We start from the raw sequence: 14,472 nt of genomic DNA, 5'->3' as shown, positions 1-14,472 counted from the left end.
TGCCACAGTGTTTTATTTGTGTAAATATTAACTTCCAGGGAAGTTTAAATGCTTGAATAAATCACTTCATATAACCCTCTCTGTATCTCAGGGTCGTCAGTTGCGGGGTTTCAAAGGCTTTTTTAATAGAAGTTCCAAGTCCTCAGTGGACACACCTATCGGAATTCCACTACGGAAACGATCCATATCAGACCACCTTCTCCGGAGGACCGCTAGTGCCCCTGCCAAAGGCCGCAAAAAGACCAAGATGCAATTGGCTGAAGCTGCATATGATAGAAAGCACAGCATTGGGGACACTCAATCTACATATGACAGAAAGCACAGCACTGGGGACACTCAATCTACATATGACAGAAAGTACAGCACTGGGGACTCTCAACCTACATATTCAGAAAGGAGAGTGGGGAACAGAAAAGCCCTCCAACATCGTCCAGTCTCCATGCCCTTGGAGAAGCTTTTACATAGTCATCTCAACTTGTCCTCCCCTGAGCAGAAGGGGCCTGATCCTGGGGCTGACACAATCATTGGTCAGTTCCTTTAATAATTCCTTTGACCCCCCCCTCTTATGGACTGTCATAAAGAATCAGAATGAAAGCTGTTACACAGTGCACTATTTCATATTACACATGTAATACTCTTATCATTATAGCCTTAAGGCTTAATTAGAGTGTCCATTGATGTGACTGCATAGATATTTGCCTTATCGTCAGTTTCTGAATGACTAACATTAACACTATGGCAGCTTTGTGATTTGTTTTTCCTTTGCTCGTGCTATGCTTCTAGAGAAGAAACAAGTCAACATTCTGCACATTTTCATTATTTACTGTATCTATTGTTAATCTAACTAATAGATACTGTTTATCTAACCTTTTGTTTCACAGGATCTCTTTGGTATTGCAGTTCCTTTTAAGCAGGGTTGTAAAAAGTACTCAGAAATTATACTTAAAGAAAGAGTTCACTTAAAAATGCAAATTCTCTCAACATTTACTCACCCTCATGCTATCCCAGATGTGTAGGACTTTCTTCTGCAAAGCACAAATTTAGATTTTTATAAGAATATCTCAGCTTAGCAGGTCCATACAATACAAGTGAATGGGTGCCAACATTTTGATGCTCCAAAAACCCCCCACATAAAGGCAGCATAAAAGACTCCAGTGGTTAAATCTATATCTTGAGAATGATATGATAGGTGTGAGTGAGAAACAGATCAATATTTATTTTTAATACAATATTTTTTCCAGACGTTCTCCTCCCTGGCCAGTAGGAGGTGTATGCATGAAGAATGCGAATCACCAAAAACACAAGAATAATTTTTCCATTTACATTTAGTAAATGGAGTAATATGGATTACTTTATTGCTGACCTATGTGATTTTTGAAGTTTCAAAATGTTGGCACCCATTCACTTGCATTGTATGGACCAAAAATCTTAATTTGTGTTCTGCTGAAAACAGATGGCATATCTGTAAATATTTTGGATGGCATAAGGGTAAGTAAATGATGAGAGAATTACATTTTTGGGTGAACTATCCCTTTAAGTGAAAGTATGGATGTAACCCGCACAAGAAGAGACAGTCACAATGTAAGTCAAAAACTGTTTTATTGCAGGCAGGCAAAAGTACAGAAAAAGGGCAAATCCAGTGAAGAGTAGTCAAAGGGAGTGTGAGGTCGAAAGCCGGGGAATCAAGATATAAACAAGGGGGCAAATCCGGGAGAGAGTAGTCAAAGGGAGCGTGAGGTCGAAAGAAGGGGAAACAAATGACGAGACTAGTGGGAGCAAAAGACAGGGGAACAAGGGGAGCTGGCAAGCTAAGAGGTGAACGAGAGGAGGTCAAAACTAGACGAGACTAGCGAGGGGCAAAGACACGGGAAACTAAATACAATAACCAACAACCGTGAGATGAAAGGGTAGTGATATATATATAGGGGCGAGTGCAGGTGTAAACCATGACAGGTGATGAGACGAGTGCAGGTGAAACTAATGTGCAGGAGTGCAGATGACGCGAGTGCAGGTGGTCATAATGTTCTGGGGGATTGGAAACGCGTGAGAAACTCGAGGAAGGGAGATTGCCTACGAGCATGTGAGCGAGTAGGAGCAAAGTGGGCGTGAGGGCTTGAGCGAGCAAAAAGAGCGTGCGAGCTCGAGGGGGCGGAACGAGCGTGGAAGCTCGAGGGGGCGGAGCGAGGGAGCGGGGTTCGTGACAATGGACCATGCATGGACCGAATCGTGAAATAATCATGTAGTCCCATCCCTATCCTTAAAATTTAAATTAAGCTTTGAAGAAAGTTAATTAGGTTGTTGGTTTTGTGAGTTTGCTTTCTGTGGATTGCTACCAAAGGGATGAATTAAATTAAATGTATGGTCAGTATTCATTCAGTATTTATTAAGATGATTATTATTGCTATTATTATTGTTATAATATAATATAATATAATATTATTATGATAATAGCCTAACAACAATGATACAAATAATAATATAGCAAATAGGGAGTAGAAATTCATAGATATGATATGTGAGGTTTTGCAAGTGCAGAAATATATGACACATGCACACATTTAATTATAAATCCCTTTTGTGATATATTGGCAGTGGGAATGATAATTTATGACTTCTACATTCATAATCATCCAATCTGTAGAAGTAGCAGGATAAAAATAATAAAATGGATTAGAATTAAATAAAATAGTAAACAAAGTTTAGGACAAAACATTGATATTTTTATTGAATGAATACATCACATCCGGTCTGGCATAGTCACACAAATTCAAATATTTTAACTCATCTGAAGCTCAAATCAGATCAGAAAATTACACATCCTCAGATGATCAGAAACCCATGCAGCCCCTGTGCGACTCTCATATAAATTACTGAAAACTGGTCAATCGTCTGCTTATTGTCAGGGTGCAGTGAAAAGGTGGCTGCAGTAAGACAAAAGAAAATGATCTGCAAAAATGTAATGAGTACTTTTCATAGAAGTAAAAAGTTATATTTTTTCTTTGATATTGTAATTAAGTAAAGATACAAGGATTCAATTTATGTTGCACTTGAGTAAAGTACAATCCCCCATAATATAACTTATGTAAAGCAATAAAGCACAATTACTCAAGTACTTTACACCCCTGCTTTTAAGCATTGTATTAGGTTCCTCTAAGGGTCCCTTTGAAGTGTTTAGACTTACAGGCTTTCATTCTTTGAAATCTTAACTTGCTTTTGTCTTGTTCTGTCTTTACTGTTGTGCTTCTCTGTAGTAGAAAACTGACTAGGAAAGCCCCTGCAGGTAATCCACAAGCCATACCCAGGTGGACTCATACAAAACATTTAAGTTTTAAATAATTGCACTGATGTAGTTATACATTTTTTAGTTTTTTTATATAGATGAAAATTCAGATCATAATTCATCAAAGCTGTGTTTAAAAATGAAAACACAGCAACAAATAACTGGATGTTGCCCTTTGCAACTACACAGTGCCATTATCAAACTTCGTTCTCATAGTCGTACTTGGTGGTACATTCCATTTGTCCTGTGTACAGAGTGGCGTGGGTTGGATTTTGGTGTTTTAAGGTCAGTGAAGTCTGTTGTTATTTTTGTTGTTAAATTACTGACAGTCATCTCCCGTTAAATGTCTTCTACAGATTTCTTCAAACTTGAGAAGCCCAAATCCATCTCAGTGGATCTTCTCATTGAAGGTTCTGCCTTCAAAGATCCTGAAGCACGTGCCCTTTCTGCTGACCACATTCAGGATTGTAACATTGAGCCCAAAGATACAAACGAGACTCCTTACCTGGTCATTAAGGGCAGTAGGGAACGTGTGGGTGATCTGTGCAAAAAACACTCAAGAGATGGTCTCGGTGATAAATTATGCTCTTCCAAAAGGCCTGCAGACCACAGGTCAGGTTCCTCAGAACAAAGTAATGGTGGTGTTAGCTTGTGGACTGAAGGAAGTCAAAGAGAATCAAATGAATCAGAATCCTCTAGAAAGTATGTGTTAACCCCCAAGGCAGCCACGTATTCCTCGTCCTCCTCTTCATCTATTTCTTCAAGCACCTGTCCCAAGTCTCCCCCTGGAATTGACCACCCTGACCAAATGAGTCAAGTGTCCATCCAAGACAGTGCTCTCTCTCACCTTATTGATGCTGTCTCACTGGAAAATGAGCATGACACATGTGGGTCAATTTCTGCTCTGATTGGCCAGTTTGAGGTTACTGCTGAGCAGAGCACCCTAAATCTATTATTGAACTTACAACCCCTGAAAAGCCCTCTTTTAAACAGTAAGCTTTCTAGTACTCCAATAAAAGTCATTCAAGAATCTATCTGCACAGCCTTAGAGCTAGCTGACAGACCCTCTAGTCCTGAAACCACTGAACCAGAGGTCTTTACCATCTTGGATGAGGACGTGCTTTCTCCCATGTCTGCACGCATCCGTTGTCAAAATAACTTCCAAAATGACTTTGTTGGCTCTTCAGTGGTCAGCAAGGAATCTTCCCCCATCAAGGTGCCTTTGGAATGGTCGACAGGACGAAATGTAAGCTTAGCGTTAAACAGAGAGCAAGGCTATATTAGTCAATGCCATTCTACTGGCTCCTTGAGGAACTTTGAATCTGGAGGTTACAGAGAAACCTCTGTCAACAGCACAGTCTCAGACCGCTTCTTGCTGTGCCAGGACTCAGCAAGCAGCAGCTTGATGGAGGTGGAGATCAATGTAGATGGGGATCCCTTAGACAACACACTGAACTCTTCGAGTCAGGGCCAGCAATGGTGCAATGACTTTGGAAATGTTCCAGGCTCCAACCAGAGCTCTCCCTATCATGTACCAAGACTGAAACCATCCTTTTTCCACAAACCCTCATACCATCCTTCTCCTGTTAATTTTAACTCAACAGACACATCACCCTTTCACAGACACAACCAATCTCCATTAGCACACCAAAGTCAGATTTCTAGTACTATCGGTCAAAGCAGCCATCTTATTAGTAAATCCCAATTAAGGAACTTCAACTGTTATAATGAAATGGGTAGATTTCCACGTGGTAGTCACGGAATAGATACCACAGATGAAAGACAACAGGAGACAAGAGACAACAATGGTCTGATTCGCAGGGCAGAACACTTGCAAAAAAGCTCTTTGTCCTCAGAATGTCTCGCAAGGGCTCAAGCCAGGCATACATCATTAGATAGGGACCTGTACACTCCTGTATCAGACTATGACATGATTTCCAGCTCTGTTGAATTGGAAGACTGCACAAAGCCTCCAAACCCCTATTCTCAGCCATCTCCTCATAATCAGGACTTTACTGCACCTCCTCATCATATCCTCAACAGGTTGTCCTTAGCCTCCTCTTCTAAAGTCTCTAATCCATGCAAGTCCAAAAGCCTTGGAGACCTCACTTCTGAGGACATTTCATGTAATTTTCAGAGCAAGTACAAGTCCATTAGCCGAAGTTTTGTTACTCCCAAAATGCGAGATCAAAGACGGACATGTGGCTTGGCCGGTCAACCAAAGTCTGCTGACCCCTTAACTGAGCAGCTTCGCAAGCTTGTGACCTTGGAACATGAGGACTATCCACATTCCTTCCCTTCTTGTTCTCAGCCCACCCCTAAAACTCTGTCAGTGCTCCCTCTGGTTTCTCAGAGCTCCACAGATTACCATGAGGACCCTCCGCCATTGCTGTCAAGGCGGCTTTCCTCCCGTAGTCAAAGTCGTGTACGTCATATAGCCAATCGGGCACGTGAGAGACAGCAGGAGGCCTTCAAACACCAGCCCATTGAAGGATCCACGGAAGTAGTGCTTCGCAATAAGCCAGTCTCCTATCAAAATCCTCCACCAAACAGGCATTCTACAGGCTCATATATTGCTGGTTATCTGGACCGGCTAGGTCCTGAGGACAGAGGTTTGCCTGAAGGAGCCTGCACTACGCTGTGCTATGGATACGGAGATCGCTACTATGCTGATGATTCTGTGCTCCCTCCTGACTTCTCCAGCCCATCAGAACCAGAGGTCTACTTCCTACTTAGGCTTTGACCATGCGTCTCTCCTGCTGTGTTTCCCTGTAACAGTATAAACTATATGTAGCAGGACACTTCCAGAACTGTGGACATATACTGTATATCATGGTTGGTGGGTTCCCACTCCTACATGTGCTATCCTTGCTGTATTAAATGGATTATTTTCTGTAAATCTGTGCCCTGTCATGCTTGGAAAAATGTATTGTTCAAAGTGTGTGTTGTCTCAAGGTGAAAAAGAAATATGAAAAAAAGAAAAGAAAATTGAACAATTGGATATTTATTGTTGTTATCTTCTATTTGTCCTTTTTTGTAGTACAACAAAGTCATGAATGGGCTTCTCAGTCTTCCTACATATCTTATGTTATTCATATGTCTGTGAAGTTTGTTCATAATATGGGCTCTAATTTCGTGACTGCGCAAGGCCGAGTCTTATCCAATTTTTGTGAGAGCGCTAATTCTAAGCACAATTTCCGTGCCAGTGCAAAGCGCAAGTGGGCATGGATGGAATTACTTGAGTTATCTATGGGCATATGCGCACAAACTGTGTGTATTCTATGTTAATGTAGTGCTGCTAAATACAATTTGCTAGTTTCCTGAGAAATAGGTCATTGTGCTATGACATCTGAGAACCACGTCTATTCTCTGCAGTCTAAACTCAGTTCCTGAATTTGCAGTTTTGAGATTCCACCAGAAGGTGGTAATAATGTCCATGTCTAAAATTGTACATTGGATCCTCAAATTATTTTCCTGTTATTTACTGTTAATACTAGCCATAATGTCTATCATTTGATCAATATTATTAATTATGCTTACATTCTTTGGTATTTAATAGAACCTTCATCCAATTAGTCCTGATGAGCACCACATTTTTCATACATTTATACAGATTTATAGAGACACTGTCATAGAGATATGCCTGACATCCTACAAGGACACAGTCAATGAATGCAAAAGAATGCAAGTCCATATTTCTAGTCTTCTAATGCATTGCTTACAGCCCATTTACACTACCAACTACTTGTAAATGTGCTTTCTTCATTTATATTGTTAATTCTTGACATGAAATTGGGTTATAAAATAGGAAGCATATATTGTAATAACCACCAAATTAAATTGCTCTTGACCCAGCCCATTAGCGCCTTGCACACATGATTTAGCTATCCTACTTTTATCTGGACTTAGTACATGCTTAGTACTTTTTTGCATGAAAATACCAAAACATGGCCATGCCCACTGACTTTGTGAGTATGACGTATTGCATAGCACTGCGCTTAAGACGTAGTGCTCTTACTGTAAAATAGGGCCCAACATGTTGGTCAGTTTATGCTCAGTCAATGTATCGGTTTCCATTTACATTTTAATAACTGTGACATTTTTTCTTTAGTAAAAAAGCATGTGAACCGTGAACAATTTCAGCATGACTATGCACAGATCTGTAGATGTCCCTGTGCTCAGATATTACACAGAATGATTCTGTTGGATGGAATGAAATACAGCACATTTACCTGCTTGCTCTGACTTGCTTGCTTTCTATTATTCATGAATTTAAGGAGGTTTGAAACTCTTCTTCATATTCTAAATCTGTATGGTTAAAGTTTTATTTTTATAATTGCTTTGATACAGAGAGCAAAAATAACATTTATTAGACTTAATATTTAGTTTTTAAAGAGACGGTGACAAAAAGCATTGTTCTTTTTTTTCAATTCTTCTGTGCTTAAAGGTTGCTCATCAAAGATGAGTGTAACATTTTCCTACCAATGCAATAAAATTCTCAAATGTTTGCCATGACGTTTTGAATGTGTGATTTCTCATGTCTACCTCTCCAGTAACTGTATTCTGTATCACTTGGTTGCTCTGTATTATGGTATTGCCACACAAAGATGATCATGACTGGACATGACATGCAGTTACTAGATATGTATGCCCATTTATTAAAAGGAATGTTCCAGGTTCAAAACAAGTTTGCTCAACTGACAGTATTTGTGGCATAATGTTGATTACCACAAAAAATAGTTGTTACTTCTCTTTTTTTTTCACCACAATTGCAAGTGCCATATTGTAAACATGATTTTTGCTTCTTTATTTAATATTATCCCTTATTATTTTTATTTTAAGAAAATAAATATTTGTATCAACACTATGCCATATATGCTATTGATTGAGCTTGTATATAAGCCAGAACATTCATTTTAACTTGCAAAAAGTTGATTTTGCAGTTATAAACTGGATTGTCTCTGAGTCTACCCAAAAGCAGACACTAAACAGACTCAATGATGCTAATATGTTAGACAGGATTGTTTTATCAGGAAGTCACAGTTGAGCATTTATAATTTAAAAGTCAATATATCAGAGGCTTTCTAGCAAATGTGGCTTTGTTGTTGTTTTAGACAGAAAATAAGTAACTGTGTCTCAGTTCCCCAATTATTCATAAAATACTGTTTGTCCCTCTGCAGCTTCATCTAACTATAAACTCATCATAAATGATTGTGTAATTCTCTCTAACTTTATGATTCAGAGGGGGCAAAATATGGCCTCCCGTTTTTTATCTCTACCCCTTGTTTTCCTACTGCTCTCTCAGGACTGTGGTCAGTTAAAATCCACGATCCCGGTTCCGGGATTTAAAATTACGTCAGTAATAATGTACTTCCAATTTTAAATGTATGCGGAGGAGTTATGAGCTCATATCTGGTACCATTTGAAAGCTTAGAATATCTACTTTCTTGAGATATGCATCACTTTGGCATTTGCTTTACACTAAGTAACTTATTTACAATAAATTACATAGTTCCACCCATCAAAAGTCGTGTCATAATTATGTGCGTTTTTGAATACATATGTCTCATATCGCTCAAATATGACGCACATGTACAAACCATGTATCAAATGAAAGCTCTCATTGCCAGTAAGAAGTTCCAATAAGTCTTTTTATTGAGGTATAATCACATATCTAATACACTTCGAATGAATCATTAAGTATACAATCAACATTTGTAAACATACAAGTGAAATTATTGAATATTTGCCGTGCTACTCGCACTAGACAGCACAGATAGCCACAAATGCTACATAATCCTTTACCTTAGGTTATTCTCTGCAAAATGAGCCATTTTTCAGTGTTTTCTGTGGTTGTGTGCCCAAGTAATCCCTCGAGTGCAGAAACACCACAAAGTAATGTTATATGATATTCAACAATCCAGGAAAATATGTAAACATCCGATCCGGATAAAGCATATATTGCCGTAAAGCTTAGACCCTCCGCTTTCCGGCAATGTCTCTCAAGATCAAATAGACCAATCAGGGGCTGTGATATTGCATCCAGACTGTGAAGTGATCACTAGGTTACGTGCCCAAAACACACAGACGCGTCTCACCAGACACCAGAGCGCATATTTACCACTTTCAACAGTGTTTTATGTAATGACAAAGGGTTTTCTGTAAAATTACACTGGGATTTTGCATTTATAGCACTGTATATGGGTATGGGGAGACTTTAGATTTGGGTAGGCGGAAAATACACCAAAAAAAGGTAATATTCCTCCCTTCAAATAAATTGAAATAGATATTAAATAAAACATGATACAGACAAAATTCCTTTTTCAGGTATTTGCTGACATCTAGTGGAAACAGCCAAAACTGTCTGCTTGCTGCTAGAGTTTACAGGGCTTGAGTTATATACACTTTCAAAAATGAATTTATATAAAAAAATCAATCAATTTTTAGGAGGGTTATTACTGTTCAGACAACATATATTTATTTTTTTTTTAATTTTTAGCAGTGTTTTATGCAACTTCAAAGGGTTTCCTGTAAAATGACACCAAAACTGTGTATTTAGGCCAAAGTATGTGGGAATGGGAAGCTTTTTAATTTGGGTAGGCCAAATCCAGGCGGAAATCCCCAAAAATGGCAAGGATCTTAAATATCCATTCTTACCCTGCACTGACACACAAGGGTGCAGGGAGGCTGCTTGGAAGGCTGGTAACACCTAACTGTGCAGTGTCTGTAACTGTTCTGTCTTTGCTCCCATCGTCTGTGCTGGTGTTTCTACTGTGTTCAGCGTGGAGGATGAGATTTTCTGTAGTGGAGGAAACCTGGCAGGAAAAGTGTTTGGGACTAACTTAATGTCCTTTTTGGACCTTCTGAGTTCTGGTCACCATTCACTTGCATTGAATGGACCTACAGAGCTAAAATATTCTTATAAAAATTTTTGTTTGTGTTCAGCAGAAGAAAGAAAGCCATACCCATCTGGGTTGGCATGAGAGTGAGTAAATGATGAGAGAATTTTCATTTTTGGGTGAACTATCCCTTTAAGTATCTCAACCGTTTTCAACTGTTCTAACAAAAAGAAATGTTTATTGAGTACCAAATTAGCACATTAGAAAAAGGATTATGTGACACATTATTTTCTGAAAATGGGGCTGTGACATCAAGGGTAAACATTTAACTTTTTTCTTTTACTTTTTACAATAATTTACTCCCTCTCTTTTCATTTTGAAGCTTTTACAGCACATCGGACAAGTTAATTTAACCACTCAGTTAGCTATGACCTGGTGAACTGGCAGAGAGCGCCTGTTGGTTTGGTCCAATATGTTTCTATAGGTAGAGTGGAGGCAATCAGCTTATTATTAATGAGTCAGCTATTTGATGGCCTGGAGACTCTGGGAAGGTGAGAGAGGCTCATTCCAAAAATGACAGACTCATTGAATTTCAGTGGTGAATTCCTTGTTCGCAGATGCCTGTATCCTGTGCCTGTTAATCATACTCTTCTTATTTTTTCCACAAGCTCCCCAGGAATTCTTGTGAATTCTTGAATGCATGCCCAGAGAGACAGGGTTTCTCTCCTTTACAGAAACAATGGGGAATCACATTGATGAGTGTTGCTGTAATGACAGTAATGACAGCTTCGGTGGCTGTTATTTTTCTGTACCACAGGAACACTCCAATAGTTAAAGCCAACAATTCAGAGCTCAACTTCCTGCTCCTGCTGTCACTGAAACTCTGTTTCTTGTGCTTCCTGGTTTTTGTTGGCCAGCCCTGACTATGGTCATGTAGGAATCAGTTTTGTATTGTGCATCTTGTGTATTTTGGTCAAAACCATTATGGTTATGGTTGCATTTCACTGAGCTAGACCTGGATCCTCTGGTCTTATTAATTGTTTTGGACCCGGTCAGCAGAGAGGAAGTGTTCTTCTCTTTACCAGTGTTCAGGTGGTTATCTGTGCCATGTGACTCTCCATCAGTCCACATTCTCCACACCGTAACTTTGGAATCCGCGGGTCAAAGGTCATCCTTGATTGCATAGTTGGGTCAGTTGTGGGATTTGCCTGTGTACTAGGCTACATTGGCTTTCTGGCTGCTGTCTGTTGTTTGCTGGCCTTCTTTGCACATAAACTTCCAGATAATTTTAATGAGGCAAAATTTATTAATTTTAGTATCCTGATCTTTCGTGCTGTGTGGATTGCATTTGTGCCAGCTTATGTCAGCTCACCAGGAAGTACAGTGTAGCTGTGGAGATTGTTGCCATTCTGTCCTCTTGTTTTGGACTGCATCTTAGTATGGACCAAAACTCATCTGGACACATTTTGCACTCAATAGCATATGTGAATAAACAAAAGAGAGAGGATGTGAATTTAAGAGGAAATTACTTTCAAATATATTTAAAGTTTGGAATAGTATTTGTTATTTTTGCCAATAGTAATTTCCTCATCTGTTGTATTAGAAATCTTTCCATCTGCACATGGCAGGCATTGAAAACAGCAAACAGGAAGGCCCTTCCTCATGGCTCGTCTGGTGCCTGGGGGACAGCTCTAACTAAACACAGATCGTGGGGGCTAAAATGAATAATAAACAAAAACAGTGATTTTAGTGCTGTATGTGTGTCTGTATGTAAAATACAGCCTCTTTGAGCCTCTTAGTGTGAGCACCTTCCGCTTCATCCATCACACCATCTGTACAATGATCGACCCATCAAAGCTTGTCTGCCAGTTTAACACATCATAAATGGCCTGGGTGTCTCCATTCTTATCAAATGACACATGGACCCCAAAACCTGTGTTGAAGTTTACTTTCTGTAGATAGTGAACCAGCTGCACAGTCTGTAGAAAGGACAGGTACAGTATTACATGTAATTTGAATAAAATGTTTTTGTAATAGTTTTGTTTTTGTGACTTCATTCTACACTATATATTTGGGCATTACCTGCCAGGGCTGCAGACTTGTTATGTCGGCACAGCTGTTCCCACTGAATGGCCCTCTCCCCTCCTCGCACTGCATCAAGTTATGCAGCACATGTACCAGGGAAAATACGGGTTTATACACATTATAGGAGGCTCTGATACGTCAGAGTATGCTGTGTCTCTGCCGCTCAGATCCTCCTGCCCTCTACACATTTTTTTCTCCCTCTAGGCCTATCTCTCTGCCACCAGTCTCAAACCAGCACTTGAACATGTTCTCCCAGAAGATTCTCACCATATTATTTCTTGGATCATTGTCAGTACGGAGACATAGCAGAAAGTCATGAAGTTCTTGCATTTCTACATGCCTGATGGTGAAACTCAGTGTGCCCCCCCAAAAAAGGCAGGAAACGTGGACTGTGAAATACAGGATTGCTGGTCCAGGCTTCACTTGCAATCCATTGCCTGCCTGTCACATTCTGCAGTGCAACCTCATCCATCAAAGTCAACTGCTAGGATAAAGTGGAGACCACCACCACCACCACCACTCTAGCTGTAGAGGATTGAATCACTTGCACTATGCGTTTAATATCTCTGCGGTCATTATCGGGTGGCAGGATTTCAGAAAAAGCAACACACCCTCCAAAGAGCTGCACATACTGATGGAAGGACTGAGCAGCATAGATGCCATAGTCATCATCAATGTAGATAAGACCAATCCAGGTCCATTCAAAATGTCTAAACAATTTTTACCATAGCCTGCACCTGGAAGGCATCACTTGAGATAGTTCTGAAGAAGGAGGGGTACTTCTTTCTGTCACTCAAACAGGAGCAGGTGGCATAATAGCTAACCTAATGAGAGGAAAGGGAGAGGAGAAAGAAAGATGGGCAACAAATAAGTCAATGCTACAGCAATTGTGTTCACACAATAATTTAAGGGAGAATCAGATTTAGGATATTTGCACTCATGTTTCTGCTATCATGACTGAAAATTTGTGTACAGAAACAAATAAAGATGTAGAAAATATACATTTTAAGGATTAATATTCATAATTAGTATTTCAATGCCATCTTACTATAGGTACTCGAAACAGTCCAAGAACACTGGAAATTGCAATAGAAGGAGTGGAATATGGAAGAGTCCAATCACTGGTGATGGGCTGGTGCAGCTGAGGTTGGTGAGGGACTCTTTAGTCCCACTAACCAGGGCTATGGCAGCCCGAAATGCCATTCCTAGCTTCACACAGTTGTCATACAGATGGTAACCAAGAGTGATGTCAGGCAGCAGACTGGGATTATTCTTGATCTCATCAAGAGCAAAAACCATGGCCTGTGCTTGCTGGAAGCTTGTTATAACAAATCTAGTAAAAGACACACACACACGTTTTATTAACAAATCTTAGAGGATATTATTAATTCAAGAAATAAATCAGTCAAAGCATCAGCACAATTCAAATTGTATTTAGATGTTCATTTTGTTTCTTGTATATATGTGCTAGTGGAGCAAAAAACAGTGGCAACAGACAGTTCAAAAAGTGCATATGATCCATCCATCCATCCATCCATCCATCCATCCATCCATCCATCGTCAACCGCTTATCCTGTGTACAGGGTCGCGGGGGGCTGGCGCCTATCCCAGCTAACATTGGGCGAAAGGCGGGGGACACCCTGGACAGGTTGCCAGTAGTGCATATGATGTGTTTTAAAAAATAGTCTTTTAAAAAAATATTTTTTCATTAAAATTCTGTCTCTCTCTTTTAACTGCTCTCTTTTTGTTTTAGCCTTGCATAGATGTCTTTATTTCATCTGCGCCCAGACTCAATACTCACAGTATGGTGGTTCTGGCTCAGCTCTGAAGCTCAAACAGGCCTCAGAGTAAAAGATCTCCATCTTGGTACATTCCGTTCAACTTGAATCGTCCCTGGAGCTGACAGGTACCTGAGCTGAGGATCGTAGCTGCAGAGATACAGTTAAATAAAAGGTAAAGGCAAATATATGGAGTGATCCACATCTTTCACACTCTATCTCTTGCTTAACCACTCACCTAATTGGCTCACTAATTTATGATGAAGACTTAGTGGGGTGTTACTTTAAATGAGCAGGCAGTGCCAAGTGGGCAATGCCTGGAAATTAGGTCCCTTGATTTTATATTTTTAAATTGACTCAAAGAAACTGGTTTTGATTGTTTAAATGAACCTGTTTTCTAAACTTAAAGGGATAGTTCACCCAAAAATGAAAATTCTCTATTTTATTTACCCTCATGCCATCTCAGATATGTTAGACTTACTTTTTTCTG

At 39.7% G+C, this 14,472-nt stretch overlaps 2 protein-coding genes and 1 pseudogene across 2 annotated transcripts in view; 2 read left to right on the top strand and 1 right to left on the bottom strand.

Moving 5' to 3' along the window:
- Positions 1-7,756, top strand: part of plch1 (phospholipase C, eta 1) — a 75,765-nt gene extending 68,009 nt beyond the window's left edge. Inside the window, exons 22-23 of the mRNA XM_052152032.1 lie at positions 92-527; positions 3,637-7,756. Of these exons, the coding sequence (XP_052007992.1) occupies positions 92-527; positions 3,637-6,023 (2,823 nt within the window). The 3' untranslated portion in view covers positions 6,024-7,756. The remainder of the gene's footprint in view (positions 1-91; positions 528-3,636) is intronic.
- Positions 7,757-10,769: 3,013 nt separating this feature from the next.
- Positions 10,770-11,843, top strand: LOC127661313 (extracellular calcium-sensing receptor; the record flags this gene model as incomplete). Its single annotated transcript, XM_052151938.1, is given in 3 exon segments — positions 10,770-11,053; positions 11,055-11,494; positions 11,497-11,843. Coding segments are annotated over 3 exon segments (1,071 nt in total), but the record flags the coding sequence as incomplete, so codon positions are not given.
- Positions 11,844-11,942: 99 nt separating this feature from the next.
- On the bottom strand, positions 11,943-14,066 carry LOC127661312 (extracellular calcium-sensing receptor-like; annotated as a pseudogene).
- Positions 14,067-14,472: the final 406 nt, after the last annotated feature.

Source organism: Xyrauchen texanus, chromosome 21, assembly GCF_025860055.1.
Source record: "Xyrauchen texanus isolate HMW12.3.18 chromosome 21, RBS_HiC_50CHRs, whole genome shotgun sequence".
Lineage (NCBI taxonomy): Eukaryota > Metazoa > Chordata > Actinopteri > Cypriniformes > Catostomidae > Xyrauchen > Xyrauchen texanus.
The sequence above is the reverse complement of the archived record's forward strand: the minus strand, read 5'-3'. Positions and strand labels throughout refer to the sequence as shown.